The sequence below is a fragment of the Telmatherina bonti genome (assembly GCF_933228915.1).
Source record: "Telmatherina bonti genome assembly, chromosome: 4".
NCBI classification, from domain to species: Eukaryota; Metazoa; Chordata; class Actinopteri; order Atheriniformes; family Telmatherinidae; genus Telmatherina; species Telmatherina bonti.
Genome location: NC_136622.1, coordinates 15,085,764 through 15,104,641, shown reverse-complemented (window position 1 = coordinate 15,104,641; position 18,878 = coordinate 15,085,764). Strand labels below are relative to the sequence as shown.

The following is an 18,878-nucleotide window of genomic DNA, read 5'->3' as shown; positions in this document are numbered from 1 at the left end:
AAAGTTTAAGATTACGGAAAATCATCCTAATAACTACATTATATTGTATTTTGGACGCAAAAAAATCCAAAACTGGAAGATTTTTGGTGACATTTCTGTCGAGGCTACATATGACGTCATCCGCTGACAGTTGGGAGTTAGCTAACCAGTTGTAGCGCCTTAGCATCTGTCATATTAATAAAAGAAATTGTAAACTAAAAGAAATAAAAACCATAAATATGTTGCCAATTTGAAAACAGGCTTACTGGAACATCATAAGCTAAAGTAATCTAAGTTTTGTCTTTTGGGGGCACAAAAACATGCTGAGCAGCTTCGACTTGCGTCTAGTCGGAAAGTATATATGGTCAAGCTAACGCAAAACATTACGTTAGTGGGAGCTTGGAGTGAAGAGACGTGCACCCTGCTATGCAGAAACGTAATGGTTATGAACTGGCGATTTAGTCACAACTGGCACCTAAAGCTTGTAGCATTAGTTTGTAAGCCAGCTGTAGAGGAAGGTCTGCTTGGTGTCTAAGCGGGCGGAGTTAGCTTTAGCAAAACGCAAGCATTGCCTTGGGAAAGTCAGCTGACCGCCTGCTGTAAGCTGTCCACAGACCAGTGATGGATCAACTGAAAGTAAAGGATCGCATATTAGAAAACATCTCCCTGTCCGTAAAGAAGGTAAGATCTACCGGGTTGGGCAAAACACCTTAACCATGTCAAACAGTTTAGCTAGACATTTTTCACATGTTTGAGTCAGTTTAGCTAACATTAGGTCATCTTCTGTGTGCGAAAGAGGGCAACTTTCAAGTCGGGAGGACATAACCAGCTCTCAGTCATGCAAGGGCCTTGCCTGCATTGATAAAGGAGATGGACTTGCCTGTGGATCGTTACATGGTCTCAGTTGACCTCAGTTTCACAGCTGTAGCTTTAAGCTGCTCATTTTAGCTTGTGTTTTTATTATGTGCTGCTGGCAAACAACAATGAAACTAAGCCTCAGTGTTAGCACACTGCGGCATGTGTTGTAAGCACACCTGCAATCACACCACAAAAGAATTGGCCAGAAGACATTTCCCCCACTTATTTGGATAGTTATATATTATATTTCTATGTATCTACCTTTGCAATGTCATGACTATCAAATTGATAATGTTGGTGCAGTTAGCCTTCTGTCTCTTCTCTTTACAAGTTTTTTTTTTTTTTTTTTTTTAACCCACCTTGCATTAGTTTTTGTTTTGCAAGACATATTAAGCCATTTGTTTGTCTCAACATTTTTTAAAGACATGTCCTATTGACTTGTTACTCAACTTTTTTGTTGTAATGACAACATGGGGACAGTTAAAGTGTTTATAAAAACATTGTGCCTTGAACCTCAAAATGCACAAGACTTACCTCAGGCAAACATCACTTGCTCATGTGGAAATGATCACAGGATGTAAAATATGTCTCTGTGGACCACAATCTCAGCCTACATCTGTTTTCTTAATGCTTCAGATTGTCATTACTATATATGGTTAAGTTTAAATGGTCTCTGAAGTTCACTTGAGGAAACAAAACACTAATTTTCTTCATCTGGGTCTCTTAGTGGAGTTGCCTAAGCAGTGTTTGTTTGTCAATAGAAATGTAAAATTATTTTAGATACTTTCAAGTTTATCTTTCTGTACCAACACTGACTTTGAAATGAAGCAGTATGTATAATAATTTGAATTTGAACTACAACAGATAAGGCACTTTTTTTTTTTTTATCAGCATCACACATAATGTATAAATTGTACCACTTTTAGCACACACAGTACCAGTTTGTGAAGACCACAGATACTTGCATATGCAATGCCTTCCTTGAGTGTCACTCTCAGACACTATTCAGTGTTTTGTGTCTGATATTTTGACAGGTCTGCTCTGCAGCAATTTTCATTTACTGCTTGCTTTCTGGATTTTACCTTAACTTTTGTTTTGAATTGAAAAATGCATCCCGTGTAGGATTTCAGGCAGGTCATTGACTCCATTGTTGATTAAGAAAATTCCTTAAATTGGCCTTGAATGCTATATTCGTTTTATTGCATTTTCTTTACTTAGATCATTGTCCTGCTTCTCTGTCTTGTTGATTTTAGTTGTAGAGAAGTTTGCATCCACAAAGACTTTAAAGGTTCAAAGACAGGATTTTAACCTCATTGTCACTACCATCTAATTGAAATAGGAAATGCTGATGTGTGTAGCTAAAGCATTTGGATAATTACAAACAGGCCATGTGATAATGCATTGCTGAAAGTTTCCCTGAAAGAACTGCAAAACATCTAAAAAGTCTTGTCTTTGCAGTTGCAGAGTTACTTTGCAGCTTGTGAGGATGAAACTCCAGCTATCCGAAACCATGACCGGGTCCTTCAGCGTCTCTGTGAACACCTTGACCATGCTCTGCTATATGGGTAAGAGTTTTGTTGAATTACACTAAAGCAGGCAAGCGGTGTGAGGTTTTGGTTTAAGCAAGTGAAGAAGCTCATATGGTATGCGCAAAAAGAAGAATGAAACTAACTAATATTTTTTGTATGTGTGAATGCATATGTAAGAAATTAGTACCCATTAAGAAGTTCATTACTGTCCTGCTTTAATATGGAAACTAAGTACATTTGGTGAGTTAGGGATCAGAGAAAGGCTGTGTAGATGTATGCTGTCAGGAAGATTTATAAAGTTTTCACTGCTTTGTCAGGAGGTTTGCTGCAGATGATGCAGATTAAAACTATCTTTTCAGATTGAGTACAGTTGTACCTAACAAGACAATATTGTTGTTTATCGTGTACATTTTGTTCTCATGCCATCGCGCCATCATCTTTCCTGGTTTAATCCTCATCCAGGTGATTTCTATTCTATACTTTAGGCTGCAGGACATCTCATCAGGCTACTGGGTTCTGGTCCTTCATTTCACCAGAAGAGAGGCTGTTCGGCAGATAGATGAGCTTCAGCACATAGCAACTAACCTTGGTCGAAGTGAGACATTTTTCTTATTTGGTCAAACACTTAATTTGTTGGTTTATATGCAAGAAAATGAACTCTGCTCTTTTCTTTGCAGGTCGTGCATGGTTATACCTGGCATTAAGTGAGAGTTCTTTAGAGAGCTATCTGCGTCTCTTCCAGGAGAACCAAGGGTTGTTGCAGAAGTATTATTTCAAGTGAGTCCATTTTGTATCAGTATGCTTGGGATCCAAGTGATATTTTCTGAAATATACCTTAGAAAATTTTGAAAACCTGTTTGAAAACCTGTGCCACTGCCACAAAGTGAACTGATGTCATGCATCTGATCTCACTGGTAGGAACGCACTGGTCTGCAGTCATGACCACCTCACACTGTTTCTCACACTGGTGTCTGGCCTAGAGTTCATTCGCTTTGATCTGGAACTGGTCTGTATTTACCCTTTTTTTAAAAATTTTTTAACACCTATAGAAATTCATCACCCAAAATGTTGGCAGCATCTCTGTAATATCTTATTTTGGGTCCTATTGGCTCAGGATGTGCCCTATCTAGATGTGGCCCCATACATGCCTGAGTACTACAAACCACAGAACTTGCTGGACTTTGAAGAAAGGCTTCCAAGTTCAGACAGCTTGTCCCTGCACTCCTTCACCTCCCTCACCTCCACCAACCTGGAGTGGGATGACAGTGCCATTGCTCCCTCCAGTGAAGGTAAGGTGCACTGGTTCTTTACTAATCATGCAATCTATAAAGCCACATTTGTTCCAATCTTCATTTTTATCAAAAAAGAATTTGATACACAGACTAACTGGTTTTACAATTAACTGGACTATTACTGGTGTTTAATTCTCGCTCATTATTGACCAGTCAGTGTGGGTTTTTTTTTATACCATTGAAGTAGCTCCTTCAAATATCAAGTGTCACTTTAATGGACTGTTTTTTAAATGGCTGTATTGTTGTTCTGCTGCTAATTGAATATTCAGGGAATGGTAGTCTTTTATTTTTTGCGTTTATCAGAACCTTTTTGGAATGCAAATATAGATTCATATGGTTTGGTACACATTTTTACACTGATGATGCTAATGGCATGGTGAAGTAGTGGGACTGATCCTTGCAAAGCCGTATGACTCACATATCAAAGTGCATTTCATCAAATGGATGGATGCCTCATCGTGCAGAGACAGTTGATTGCAGAGTGCTGTCATTGGGGTAATTGCAGCACTCAGTGTTTTCCACATCACTGCCCCCCCCCCCCACAAAGTACTGAGCCAGTTCCCCTATTTTAGTTTCAGTTTCTCTATTTTCCCTCATTGATTTTTATTTCATATTCCATATATCATGTTGTTTTACTGTTTCTGTGCCATTGACTCAATCTCCTCTCTCCTTTCTTCACTCCACCTCTCTAATGTTGAATGTTATCCCTCCTTTTTTTAGATTATGATTTTGGTGACATCTTCCCCGTGTTGCAGTCATTGCCAAGTGCAGACTGGGAAGGTGGGACATTGGTCAACCCTCCCCTCCCTGCCTTTCCATGCCATGTTGTCTTCTTCCCTCCCTCATGTCTAGCATGACCACTCCAGTTTATGCTTCATGCATGCTTGGTACTCTAGACCGCAAAATGGCTAACTGATGCAAAATGCTGTATTTGAAGATATGAAAGTAAAGATGGGAGGGAAAAGGGGGTCTTGAAGTTTGGAAATGAATTCATTTTGATGCTTTGGGTGTTGATTGAAGTTTTTGTTATTCATGACTGATTTTTAGTAAACACAGTTCATCTCTTACATTTTTATTAATATAGATTTAATATATGATGTATAAATTGAGAATGAATCCATTAGCTTGTTTCAGTAATTGGGTTGAACATTAGAGCAGCAACAGCATTCTTGAAAAATAAACAATGAAAGATGAGGGTTGATTGAACATAGTTTGTTTTGTTTTTTTTTTTAAATATTCCACACATAGATATGTTCATATATGCTCAGATGTTGATTCTAATTATAATTTTACAAAGTGAAAAAAAAAAAAAAAAAAACATAAAAATATACAATATGCCATCTTACACATGAAGTCAACTGGTAAGTGTGCTTAATCTGGAAATTCATTATTGGGTGGGTTGTCTGTCATGTTTTGCATGTGTTACTCATCTGGGGAATGATCTGAATGCTTACTATGCTTTATTGTTTACCACAGCAGTATAAATGCCTGAAGCAGTCGGTACTCACCTTGTCAAGTCTTGTCTCCATTGTACTGTGTATCTGTCTGTGCAGCAGTGTTGTGTAGTCTTACCTTCCTATGTGATGCATTGCACCGGCCTTGGTTCAGCCTAGCTGTAGTGTAACAATCAGCAATTCTGTATTTGTCCACAATAATAAACTGCTGATTTTTTTTTTTTTTAATCGGATTTCATGATAGTGTGAACATGAATCTTCTTTGCACATATGATATTTACAGTCCATCCCTGTTTTTTCATAGTTTAAAAATGATTTCATGGTCTTAACAGTGATAATTATCTTTAGGGAAAATATTCAACTTCATTTCTGTTATTTAATGAAGACATAACTGTCAGAAAAACATCTATACATACAGAATCACAGCAGTAAAGTGTTACTTTTGAATACTTATCATGTGAGACTACTGTACATACCACCAAAAGTAAGGCTTGACCTAGGCCAGTGTGTCTGCGAAGAGCTGCTGCCTGTTTACCTACTTGTTGTCTTTACTTGTTTTTTGTACCTCTTTAAACCTGCCAAAGAACTTTGAAGAACACTGCAGCTCCTAACACTGACTGTGCTGTACGAATGAAGGAATACACAGTATTTTTTTAGAGCTTGTTTGGCTGGTAAAAACTGTAATGTTGATTAGTAATATATATATTGAATAGAAACAAGTCCTTCTGAATTGCTGCTAAAACTGCAGATATTTGTCAGTCAGCCCTCCAAAAAATTCTGTGTACTTCCTTGACTTTGTATAAATAAATTCAAGCACCGCTTTGTATTAACTTGGAGTTTTTTGTTTCTCTTTTAATGGCAGAAGGTGATTTGACTGATCAGGCCAGCTGCCCACGATCCAGTGGATCTGATCCTCAGACGGTCATCAGTGACACAGTCGTGCTTTCCAGCACAGTGAAGGCGAGGGTAGCACCACACCTTTCTCCACACAGCCCCACATCAAGACACAACCCCTTCAACGAGGACTCTGACACAAATACCTCAGCAGATGTCACACCCGTCCATGTCGCCAGCCGCCACAATTCCATCACCACTGCAGAGGAGACGGAGATGTACAACAATGAACTTGAGGTTATCAGGTGCAGTATCTTCCGCTTCAGGCATGATGATCACTCTCTGTTTGCCTAGAAGCACATCTGATCGCTGTGTAATTCCAGGATGGCTAAACGAAGGAAACCAGCCAAGAAACGACGAGGGAAGGGATCCACTGATTCCAGCAGCAGCATCCATAACTCTGTCTCATCAGAGCATATGGAGGCGGACTACAGCACGCTCACCTCAGAGGATGGAGATTCAATAAGCTACTCTGTTGTGCAGCTGGACAATGAACAAGATCCAAGAAGCAAGGTTGGATCAGAGGTTGGGGAGGAAGGCATTGAAGGCCTCCTGAGACTCCCAGAAATGGTAGACACTTCTATGGACAGTGTTGGCCAACCCCTCAGGGATGTCATGGATCGGCTTAATGGGACTTGGGAACACCCAGAGGAGGATGAAAAGAAAAACACAGAAAGCTACGATCAGACTTCAGAGCCTCCCACACAGCAGCCCTTTCGAGAGGATTCTGAGGGCAAGCCACCTGATCCAGCTCCAGGAGATGCATCCGGCGACACTCTGGCCGAAGGTTCCAGCCTCTTGCAGACCTCATCTGTGTCTGCAGACTTCTGCTGCTTTACCACCATCAGTCCAGACTTTGTTGACACGAGTGGTGGCCACAATGACTCTACAGAGCATAGCCAATCACAGACTCTTTCAAGTGGCCTTGAAGATGTGGGCGAGGCAAAAGCGTCAGCAGAACAAAAAACCAACATGACGGAAGAGAACATTCAAGAAGGAGAAATGCACAAAATGACATTTACTGCTGAGGCAGCAAAACAAGACGAGGGGACGTTTAGTCTCTCTGAAAGCTCTCATCCTGCAGAGTTTAGGTAAGGAACTAAAACAAAACGATCATTCTTTTACTGTTTAGGGTGGATCTGATGTCCTTCACTGTCCATCTTCCAGGGTGGACAACAATCACTTGCTTCTTCTGATGATTCATGTATTCCGAGAGAATGAGGAGCAGCTCTTTAAGGTGAAGTCAACAATTTTCATTCCAGTCTGAAAATGTGTTTTTGCTAAAGTATGTTTTGATTTTACAAAACAAGTATACAATCAAACAGTCAGATAAGACTGAGAGAAATGAAGTAGTAAAGATGTCTTTGACAAGGAGGAACAGCAGTTTTTGGATTGTCAAACTTGTTTCCACATCAGAGAAGTGGTTTAGAGACAGTTACTCAGTGGAAGTATTGCAAAGCTCATTTTGTCATTTGCCTTTTATTCTTTTTACAGATTTTTCTCAAGCTGTAGAATTCTAACAATTCACAAGTTTTCTCCTCAAATTTCAAACAAAATATTACAAATTCTTACATGTCACAATGTTGATTTACATTATTGTTTAACACGAATATATTGAATGAAGAATGAGGCGCAACTTCTAGATTATATCTCCATAAAGTAGATCTTTTTAGAGTCCACTTTCTGTTTCTTCTGTTGTTGCTAAAAGCCAAAACAAGTACAGATTTCATAGGATGAAATAAATATGAAGGTTTCATAGATTTCACTCAATTTATCTTTGTGTTTCCAGATGGTAAGGATGAGCACAGGACATATGGAGGGGGATCTGCAGCCCCTTTATCTGCTGCTGACTGACTGTTACATCTATTTGCTAAGAAAGGGTAAGCGCCTAAAAACCAGCATGTATGCTAATAAAAAGTGTAACAGTAATTCTCTAATTAGTAATTACCAAACTGAGTTGGGACATAAAGGTATTGGTACTGTCATAAAGTAGTTTTACAAAGTGGAGAACAAAGTTATATCTTTTTATTATTGTCTTGAATGTAATGAATTCAGGTTTTTGCTAATTATGAAAACCAGATGGAGACAACCTATTGTAGTAAAAGTTTCTATATGAGAACGATTTCTGTACATGAGTTTCTCTCATCACAAGTTTCCTGCATTAGTCATGAAGTCTGCTCAGACAATCTACAAATGTAGAATTGAGATGACTGAATTTTGTCTTTGCTCTGTTTTTCTACGCCTGCATAGGTGCTGCAGAAAAGCCCTACACAGTAGAAGATGCTGTTTCTTACAATGAGCTGGACTATCTCTCTGTAAGTTTTCTGCACTGATGTAGTTTTGGTCTGTTTTGTCTTAAATGCATTTGCCAACTTGTTTTTGTTTTACTTTACAGGTAAATATGTAGAAGGGTTTCATTTAATTAATTACATGATATGTATTACCTGTGCTTTGTTCCTTGTGATGTGATAGTTTAAGTAATGGGGTGCAGTGTCATCTCTGTCCTCAGTAAAGTTTATTGGTTTCCATTAGGTTGGCCTTGATGAACAAACAGTGACCTTGGTTTGCACCAACAGACGAAGGAAATTCCTGCTGGATACAGCCGATGCTTCACTAACTTTGTAAGTTTAACTTCACATGTGTCTCATGTTTCTCAACATTCTCATCTTGTAGTTTTTTCCATCAGTCTTTTCTCTGATCTCGGATTCATGTTTTCATCTATTATTAGTTGGTTCCTGTCTGTCCTCAAGTCAGCCATGGTTCAAGGTTGTCGCGAGCCTCCCTATCCTTCTATCTTGACAGATGCAACAATGGAAAAGCTTGCTCTCACCAAGTTTGTTGCCCAGGAGTCTCAATGTGAGGTAAAGTAATGATAAAACTTTAGCAATTTAACACTTTAATAAATTACAGTAATTACAGTACTTTTACTGTTAATGCAATTTTTTCAAAGTCCTTTGCTAACTTCCTCTGAATACACAAAAAGACAAAACATAGATGACAGGAGGGGGGGGGGGCACTGGCTTTTTATAGACGTTATTGCATGTTTCAGCCTTTAAGAAATTTGAGGTGAGCCATTCATACATGAACTAATGTTGTGTTGCTGAAGCACCACAGCCTCCACACGCAAAGTCGCATGATGTTTAAACACCTCAGCTTATCGGCCTCCAGTCCAACTGAGAGGGGTGGGTGAAATCATTAAACAATTTTAATCCGCAGAAAAAATGTGTATAAAATCATTCTGATCATTTTTGTGATGGATGTTGTTTCTGCACATGCTTAAACCACACGAGGTGTGGTGACGCAGTTAGTTTTAGAATTGAAAAATGATGACAGCAAAAACTAACTTGAAAACAATATCTTTGTTGGAAAATGAAAAAGTTAAGGGTCACTGAGTGTCTCAACGGTCAAAAGATAAAACAAAAAAAAAACTTCTGAATTAGTAAACACGTGCATATTACAATTTTAATAAATTGTTACATCATCAACGCCTAAGTCATCACTTTATGTAGCGTCCATGTAAACATGTCAGCTGGAATGTATGATTAGGTAGATTTTAATTGGATAGTTTTATAAATATCAGTACACATAAATGTAGTCAACACGATTAATTACAGATTTATCACAGCATCCCAAATTGATGATGTAATGAAATGTTTTGTCTTTGTCCAATAAAAATCTATTCAAGATTTTTGACATAGGTTTGATCTTTACAAAGAAAACGTTTTAAATGTTAGTTTTTATTAAAAAGATTCCAACACACCTGACTCAAACTAGTCACTCGTTGTACAACTTCTTTAGCTGCTGAATCCATGTAACTGAACCCAGGTATGTTGGAACAGGGATGCATCGAAAAGCTGCCGGACAGCAGCCCTCGAGGTCTGACTTTGGTCACTCCTGACTCATTATGAGATCAGCTTAGTCGGGGCTCTTTATTTTAATGTGTTAAGAATATGCCTGCCATCCACGTACCTTTTTATATAAAGTGAAAATTTAGCAACAATTTTTTTTTTTTTTTTTTTTATCTGTAGCACTGTAATCTCTTTGGACTGTATCCATAATGATAAATACACAAAAAATAATATAAACTGATATTCAAATCTTCAAATTGTAATATAGCAAGCATAGAACATGAGTGGAAATGAGCATGAGTCAAAGGAAGGAAGAGCAGGGTTTTATAAGACATTGGTTTCAGTTTTTCCTCCACTGAGGAGTTGGTCGCGTCAGCTGATGGTGTCTGTTTGCATTCATGTTTACTTGGAAAGGCTCAGCAGCCTTGACATCTTAGGATCTCTGCTCTTCACTTGACTCTCAAAGCAGTTATATACTTATTACTTCCCCATTTCTCCAGGTGTCGGAAGTGTCTATTCAACTCTACTCACTAGTTCACTGGGAGGATCCTATGGACATGACTTTATCTCCCCATGGTGGCACGCCAACCTCTGGAGCCCCCTCCAGCACAAAAGAAGGTACCCTGCAGTACAGATCTGGAATTACATACCTCGGAAAAGAGCAATGGAAGAGCTGCTACCTTGTTCTCAGGTATGGGCAGGTCGTACACGTTGGTTGTACTCTCAGCTGGCAGCAGTCTATTCCTTTTGGTACTTGTCATGCACCCACCCACACTGTTAACCCGTAAGGTTAAAGGTCTTTTTCATTCACAAGCACACTGAAAAGCATACATCCTTTTATAATATCGTAAAAAAAAACATTCAAAAGTTTGGACACATTTTTTATTAAGTCTAATGGGAAAGTGCATCCAAAGTTTTGACTGGTAGTGTAAATCATATCTACCATGAAACCAAATACTCTTCCCCCCTCCCCACAATCAGAATTGTTACTTGAACATGTAGGAACTGAGTTTTTCTGTAGCTCTTCAGTTCTTTCACCATCTAGTATTATTAGATATGCTGAAAATTTTAATTCTTTTTTTGATTAACATTTTATGATAATCACCAATATATGGATCACAACAGTACAAAGCACTCACAAAACAAAACAGAATACACAGTTACAGGAAAACTAAAACAAAAGCATAACAAAGCCAAAAGTAATAAGGGGGGTTGGAAGGTTGGTGTAAAATGTTACTGCAGGAAATTTAAAAATGAATAACAATGATGATAATAATAGTAATAATAACTCAATTTGTTCAAGCTTTCTCAAGACAAGATCTAATTAAGTCCCAGGGAGCATCAGATGTATCAGGAATGACATAATCTTGGAGAGTCAGAGCAATTTGTTCCATCAAAAACAAAACTGTTTTCCATGCTAAAACAGTTCGGTTTGTGTTGTTTCTAGTTCATTAAATTCATACCCTCGGCTGTAAGAAAGCGTATTAACTCATTAGCTGCCAAGCTTTGTTGGAGCAGAGCCCAGTGCGTTTTGGAGCCTTTTGACTCATCTTTCGTAACTGCAGAATGTAAGGGGCCAATTTTGCCGGGTTAATGTATCGGGCATCTTCAGGATGCGCTCTCGAAGCGCATTCACGACATCTTAGCTGCACTCCGGGGACACATTTTGGAGGTATTTTGATCTGCCTGACTAAATCAGCTTTCCATAAACAGCGCAAATGATGCCTTTGGCTGCCAATGAGTTAATGATGTGCAAAGTTTTTGATTGTACAGTGTTAGTTTTCCCACCCAGAATACAAGCCATGGGGGACATGTTTAACACCTGTTTTACAAATACATGATCCAGTTTTTATAACATCTGACCAGAACGGTTTTACGAGAGAACAGTGTCGCATCAACATACCCTCTGCCCCACACCAAACCCATTTAGAGACGTTATGGTCTATTTTATTTTACATGCATGATGGAATATTTTTTCTGTGTATTAGTTTTTCTTGCATAATTTTATGTCTGATGCATTTTAGTGCTGTTTTTAAGGACAGCATCCCAGTGTGTACTTGTAGTAGATATACCAATCTAGCTTTCCCATTGTAGCTTAGTTTGTAGAGTTCTGTCATGGGCTTTTTATATATCTGAGACTGTACCTCTCCTTGCAGCAACTCTTGTTAGTTTATCTTCTAAATCTCTCATATTTCTTATGTGTATGTCCTCTTAGAAACATTGATTTCTGAATAGATTTTATTAAAATGTGATTTTTGTTATTTGCATAGAAAAAGGAAGAAAATTATAACAATTGTTACTGAAAATAACATACATGTAATATACAATCTGTAGCAAGTAAAAACTACTATTTTTAATGCTTGTTAAAAGTATTTAAATAAATGTCTGTTATCCTTTCATGCAGCAATGGGATTTTGTACCTGTATGCAGAAAGAACAGATGTGACACCTCTGCTGTCTGTCACAATGGGGTAAGCTTCAGCTGGTACTTGACTTGTTCTAAAGACCTGAAAAACATACAAACAAATTGATGTTCAATGTGATTTTTTTTCAACTTTTTTGTGGCTCCTCGGTTTGAAACAGAGGAGAGCACTGTGGGGGCTGCCGTCGCTCAAATAGCACAGAACGTCCACACGCTTTCCAAGTCATCCTGACAGATCGCCCCCCGCTGGTCCTCAGCGCCAGCAATGAGCAGGACATGGCTGATTGGATGCAGCTCCTCTGCCAGTCTGTCTCCAAAGGGGTAAGAGGAGACTTAACTAAATGTATACTCATTAAAAGAACTATAAATTGATTTTTTTTTTTCTTCTGTGTGTGTCTTGTCCAGCATTTAGGCAAGCAGAATAATAGTCTGGATGCTGTGTTCTGCTGAGCAAATTTACTTTGCCAAGGGGAGCTTTATAGATATAATGATCACCTTGATATCTTTTATTTTTATTTTATTTTTCTATTTATTTTGCAGAATTGTTCCTTTTATAGAGTTTGTACTGCTGGACCAGACCAGAGAGGATAGAAAATGGACATAGACAGAACCAAAAAAAACAAAGAAAACACCTCGTAGAGAGACAAAGAGAGAGCGATAAAGAGAGAAGAAAAATATACATACATATATATGCATATATACTTGAATAAGCACATATACACACATACGCACCCGCCTATATTTACACATGTGCATACACACACACACACATATACACTTACAAGCCAACCACAGATTTATTGTCCCAGAAATGAACAAGTTGAATTAGAAAGACAGAAAGAAAACTAGCTGCTGTTAGCGAATAAACCTGCAGGACGACTCAGTGTCTGTGTCACATGCAGAGCATACAGAGCGGAACGTGTTCAGAGAAGACTGATCATGCCAATGTAGATTGTTTTGTAAAACTGAGAATCATGACAGGTATCATATTCTGTTCATCTAAGATTAAAGCAGATTGACCTATTATATATAACATGATGTGAAAAAATGTGCCAATAAGTACTTGCTGATGTTCTCATTTAGAATTTCTCACTAACATAAAGGTGAAGACTTTTCTCAAAGCTTTCAATGGGAAATTATCAGAACATTGTTCACAAAAGTCCACTGGCATGCTCTGAAATAGCAGCAAAGGGTGTTTTTATACCCTCCATGTTAGTTGAATATCATTGTGACACTATGGCTTGGTGTGACCTGTGCTAATTTATGCAAAGTATAAAGAAACAATGATCTCTTTCCCTCCAGGTCATCCCTGCTGGAGTGGCCCCCACACCATGTATCCCATGTTGCCTCGTGGTGACAGACAAGAAGCTGCTAACTTGCCATCAAGACTGTCAGACAAGTTTTTTCCGGTCACTGGGCAGTGCTGATGTCTGTGATGTAACTACAGTCAGCCTGGAACCCGACAAGGAGTACTGTGTTATTGTAAGTTTGATTGTTGAATGACAAGCTCCTGAGGTAAATCGCTGGGAGCTGATAGGTGTGTCTTTTTAATCAGGAAAACTGATAATGTGTTAACTAAGCTGCTACCAGGATGTTTGTGCTTCAGGATGTGATAAAGAGTGGTAGCAAGAGGAAAAGAATAGTTAACAGATGTAAGATCTCCTGATTGATAAATTTAAGTTGAGACTACTTTTGTGGCCTTCACCTGCATACAACACAGCAAAGATGAAGTTTATAGCAGACAGACTGTAGACTTGCCTGGGTAACAGTATCATTTAGCATGAGTATCCAAGCATCTTTGGTACTTGCACCATACAACACAATGATTTCTGTTGTTTTACCTCAATCTAAAGCTTCACAGTGGACTTTTCTCTGCTTTGATAACATGTTTTTTGTTTTTTTTTTCTTTGGTAGGAGTTTGCAGCAGATCGAGCCCAGTTCCTCCCTCCTTGGGTCTTGTACTTCAGCGGATGTGAAGAGAAAGATCGACTTCTGCAGGCGTTACATAAAGCATGGAAAGCCATCTTTCAGGTCAGAAGATGAAGTGGAGTGTGACTTTTATCAGCTTGAAGAAAGAAACGGAGTTCTGAATTTCAATATTTATTTTGTCCCAGAATAACAACATACAGTAGAAGGTTTATTTGCACTGTGTTTTTAAATTCTCTGGCATATCATCCCTATACACAGGTTGACCTTCCCCACAGAGAAGTGTCTGATCCGTTGGTGCAGAAGCGCTGCAGTGAGGCCCTCGAGCTGATGAAGAGCGCTTGGCAGAGAGCGGACAGTCTGGCTCGAGGTAGAGCCCAGCGTGAACCCTGGTGCTGACGGACACACACATATACCTGTACAGTTATATGCGTGGATGCCCTGAGAATATAATGCCATCAAAACAGTACAACACAGTTTGAGGTGTAACACTTTGTACTTTTCAGTAAGTTGATTAACCAATCAGTTGTGAAGCGAGGCTTGACATTAACTTCAAAATCAGAAATTTTTTTTTTTGTTTTATTTTTTAAATGGGAAAAAAACATGTTGAATTTGCGATGCATGTGAAAAATTAGACACTGTCTTCAAGCAGGTAGACAGCATATTTTATCAGCTCATGGTAAAATGTTTATCTTTTTTTTTTTTTTTTTTTTAAATTCTAATGAGATGCTCAATAGATCTGCTGAGTCATAGACGTTGATTAAGACATAAATAACTTTTAGAACGCAGAAAGTGTGAAACTACACTGTCAAGTACAATGAAGAAGCCAATTTGAGAGGAAGACAAATATCAGTAGAAGACAACAATAACTTCACACCCTTTACTTTTGCACAAACAAAATAAAACGGTAAAAGTTGCTTTTCACACAAGATACAGGTCACTTTTTGCTGACTAATGGTTAAAATGTTCCAATGATCTTTAACTGTGTTGTAAATGTAGTGCAACAGTAAAAGCCTGAACAGTATCAGTGCACCATCACTGAAAGCTGTGTATGTGTCTGATATTCAGATTTGGTTTTTTTGTAAGGGCACATACCTCTCGACTCATTTACTCTCTCATACACGTTGTGCAGAAGCTTGTGAGAATTTTATGAGGATGTTTTATGCAAGCACTCCAGATAAAATGTCTGTAATTTCTGTCTGAAATCTTGCTTTATCAGTGAAATGTCACTGAGGAGGAGTAACAGATTGGCCTTTTCTCCACTTTGTGGAAACAAATGGAGGTTTCCATGCAGACTTGCACATTTTTTTGTTTTTGATTTTTGCTTTTAGTCTTTTTTAATTGCTATTAGTTATAGTTTTAACATAAAAGTATTTTTTATTTTCTGTCCAGAAGTAGAGGGAACATTTTAAAATAATTACACAATTTTGGTAAAGTATGCATTTGCAGACGTCTGCTTCCCCTAAAATGTAGGTAAGAGTTGAGATAAATGTTGAAGTCTTTGTGAAGAAGCCTTTACAGACTGTATGTTGTCTTTGCTTCTCATTTTTAATTTTTCATTATGGCTGGTGGCATCACTCTGTACACTAAGGTATATCCACTTGTCTATTTGAGCACACCCATGCAGAGGATTGCATTAGTCATATTTGAATAAATTTATTGCTCTTTCAACCTAAAGCCTTTTACTGAATGTCTGGCTTATGGCCTGATATTACAGCTTAAAAGAGAATGAAAATTGCAAGACTCTAAACTCAGGACTTCCCGTCTCCTTATTAAAAGACAATAGATAGAAATGCATGTGAAACAATCTAAAACATTAACCTTTTTGAGGCTACTGCTGTCTGTTAGTGGCAGTGTTCAATAGCTGGAATAACAAGATAAGTGACATTTATTTTGCAGTGACAATGTGGCCTTTTTAAATTGAAATAGAAGACTGGAGCTAAGTGAAATGATGCTTTTACTTATTAGTAGATGCCTTATATTGCAGTTCAGCTGATTGTATGTAAATTCTTACACAATCATAAGTTTCTGTTGCAATTCTCGTGTCCTTCGGATGACATGTCGTGTTCTGTATGTTTTTACTGCCTGGGAATTTGGTACATTTAGAAGTTTTTACAAGATCTTACACTAAAGACGAGATGAGGTATCGCATACATGCTTTCCTCAGTTTGGATTTTTGTTTGTTCAACCAGAATTCAGTCGAACTTTGTCAAAATATCTTTGCAAAGAGTCTTTGTTCCTTACTTTTAGCATTATTCAGTGCTTTAAGCTTTTCAAAGTGCCACGGTATCACACATCTGTTGGTGTTTTACAAAGAACTGTAATCTCAGGTGAAACGGGTTAAAGAAAAAACAAGACTCGCCTTGAGTGCGTCTGTGTTTGCATTAGCGTCATTACAGCATTTTTGTTCAGTGAAGTATTTTAACTTCCCCCTTTTTGTTTATTTTGTGGTGTTTGCAATGCTCTGCACAGCATTATGAAGTTATTTTGCACACAGAGAAGGATGCTGAAGGTTGAAGAGTTTTATGTCAAATGTCCTTCAATAATTCTCTGGTTCCCAAAAAAGGTTTTGTTGTTAAAACCTTCTCTAATGAAGCGTTGAAGGACTTGTTGACTAAGGAGAATATTGTTGCAGTTGTTGGGTTTACTTGAAATGTTTGATCATCAATGTTTTGCGCTCAGAGTTGTGGCCTCAAAATTGTATATAATGAGGAAGTCAAAGTTAGTCTTTGTGGCAGTGTTTTAAATGTGGAACATTGCTGGCCAATGATGGAGGACATCTTTTCAAAAACAATAAATGAATCCTGATTTTGTTCATACATGCATGTAATATTTGTATTATGTTTAGTAGGTTTTATTGAGATGTAAATAAAGCACTAATCAAGGCTAATGGTCTTTAAATTCCCATAAACACACGCATGTCCAGAAGGTTTTTTTTATTGTTCATAATGGCAATGAATGTACAGACAAACCTTTGTGAGATGGACTGCTTAACCGAATAAACCAAAATGAAACTTTGACTCCTGTGGTCATGTATTATGTGCTTTAAGTAACATTGTTTCTTGTTCAAACAGCTACTTTTCACTACTTGTTAGTTTTGTAATAAGTTCTGCAGTGGACTGGTGACCCGTGCAGGGTGTACCATTTCTCTCATCAAATGACTTCTGGGATAGGTTTTAGCTTCTCTGCAACCCTTACTTGGACTAAGAGGTTAAGATAATGAATGAATATTGGAAATTCCTGATGTTATATTGACAAGCTGTCTTTAAAATCTTGCAGCTAAAGGTCAAATAAATCAGCTTAATTCCAGCAGAGTTCCTGATATTATAAACATGGTAATAAAGACAGCACCCAACACAGACTGTACGCTCTGATTGTACTCATCATTATTAGTAGCTGCTCAGGCAACCAGTTTTACTATTTTTGTACAGATATTTTCTTGTAAAGTCAGCAGCTTACCACCTTGGACGTACTTGTACTGTTACCATGGTTACATCAAACCATTAATCACTCATCAGTGTTGTGTTCTCTGCACATTGTACTGTTTCAGGCTAAAAGACAACACAAGAGGAATATACTGTGCTTATCAGAAGTCATATAAATATATCACTGACAGAAAACTGTTTAAGGAATTTCTTTTTCAAACTACCTGCAGAGTGGGAACAAGAAGAAAGTAAAAGACGAGGATGAGGATAGTCACAGCGGTGTTCCTAAAGCAAAGTGCTCTGTTTGACCAATTAAAAGTCAGTGCTCATTTTACCCTGTAAAACATAAGTGAAACAAGTGGCCATAAAAAGCAGAAGAAGACTAGACTATTAGTGCAGAAGCCTTCATATGTAGATCTGTTTCTCCTAGCTTGAATCAAACTTCATTCAGTAAGTCAGTCATTCATTTTTTATACCACTTGGCCCATTTAGGGTTGTGGTGAAGCTGGAGCCTATCCCAGCAGTCATCAGGTCCACCCTGGATAGATCGCCAGTCCATCACAGGGTGAATCAAGAATACAGTGTTACTGAATTCAACATTATCCATGATACCTCCCTCCCTATGAAGTGCTCAGCAAACATTGCTAGTCTACATTTTTTTTTTAAACTCTGCACTTGTTAAAATGTAACGTTTTAATGAAAAATCTGGGATTCTTCCAGAGACACTGTGTGCAGAATTGACTGATTTAGCTGTTCACGTGATATTTGTCCTATTCCCTCCATCCCATCAGCCTCTTTTCTCATCTGCTCCAATTCAACTACAGCTTTGTAATCAACTTCCAGCAAGGTGGGGTATCATCTACATCTGTGCTGCTTGTAAAGGATGTCAGATAGGGGTGATTTTTGAGTATTATTCTGCAGCATTTTAAAGACTGTACAATTTTAGCCTCATGCCTGTTATAAAATAGCATTGAACGGGGTGGAGCCGTTCTGCTGCTGTTGTTAATAATTTATGTAAATTTCTTGCATCTCTAGAAACTAACTGTGCTGACTGGATAGCTATTTGCATGGATGCAAGAGTGCTCAACATCAAAGTGGAGGTTCCACACATATGGTGTGTTCCAAATAATTCCCTTGCGTAGTTATTGATTAGATTAAACACTGTTCATCCCTCTTCTGCCCCTAACTGTTACATTATTTATTATGTGGAAATGTGCAGTTTTTATTTCCCCTGCTGAGAAGCAGCTACAAG

At 38.1% G+C, this 18,878-nt stretch overlaps 1 protein-coding gene across 1 annotated transcript; it reads left to right on the top strand.

Annotated features, from left to right (window-relative positions):
* Positions 1–521: 521 nt before the first annotated feature.
* Positions 522–14,600, top strand: plekhm2 (pleckstrin homology domain containing, family M (with RUN domain) member 2; the record flags this gene model as incomplete). Its single annotated transcript, XM_079239253.1, has 20 exons — positions 522–660; positions 2,296–2,402; positions 2,852–2,961; positions 3,044–3,143; positions 3,285–3,372; positions 3,481–3,655; positions 4,379–4,438; positions 5,975–6,251; positions 6,330–7,097; positions 7,174–7,243; positions 7,796–7,886; positions 8,257–8,321; positions 8,539–8,627; positions 8,735–8,867; positions 10,355–10,545; positions 12,259–12,324; positions 12,437–12,596; positions 13,578–13,757; positions 14,190–14,306; positions 14,463–14,600. The coding sequence occupies exons 1-20, from the start codon at positions 601–603 to the stop codon at positions 14,598–14,600; spliced, it is 3,045 nt and encodes a 1,014-aa protein (XP_079095379.1). The 5' UTR covers positions 522–600.
* Positions 14,601–18,878: the final 4,278 nt, after the last annotated feature.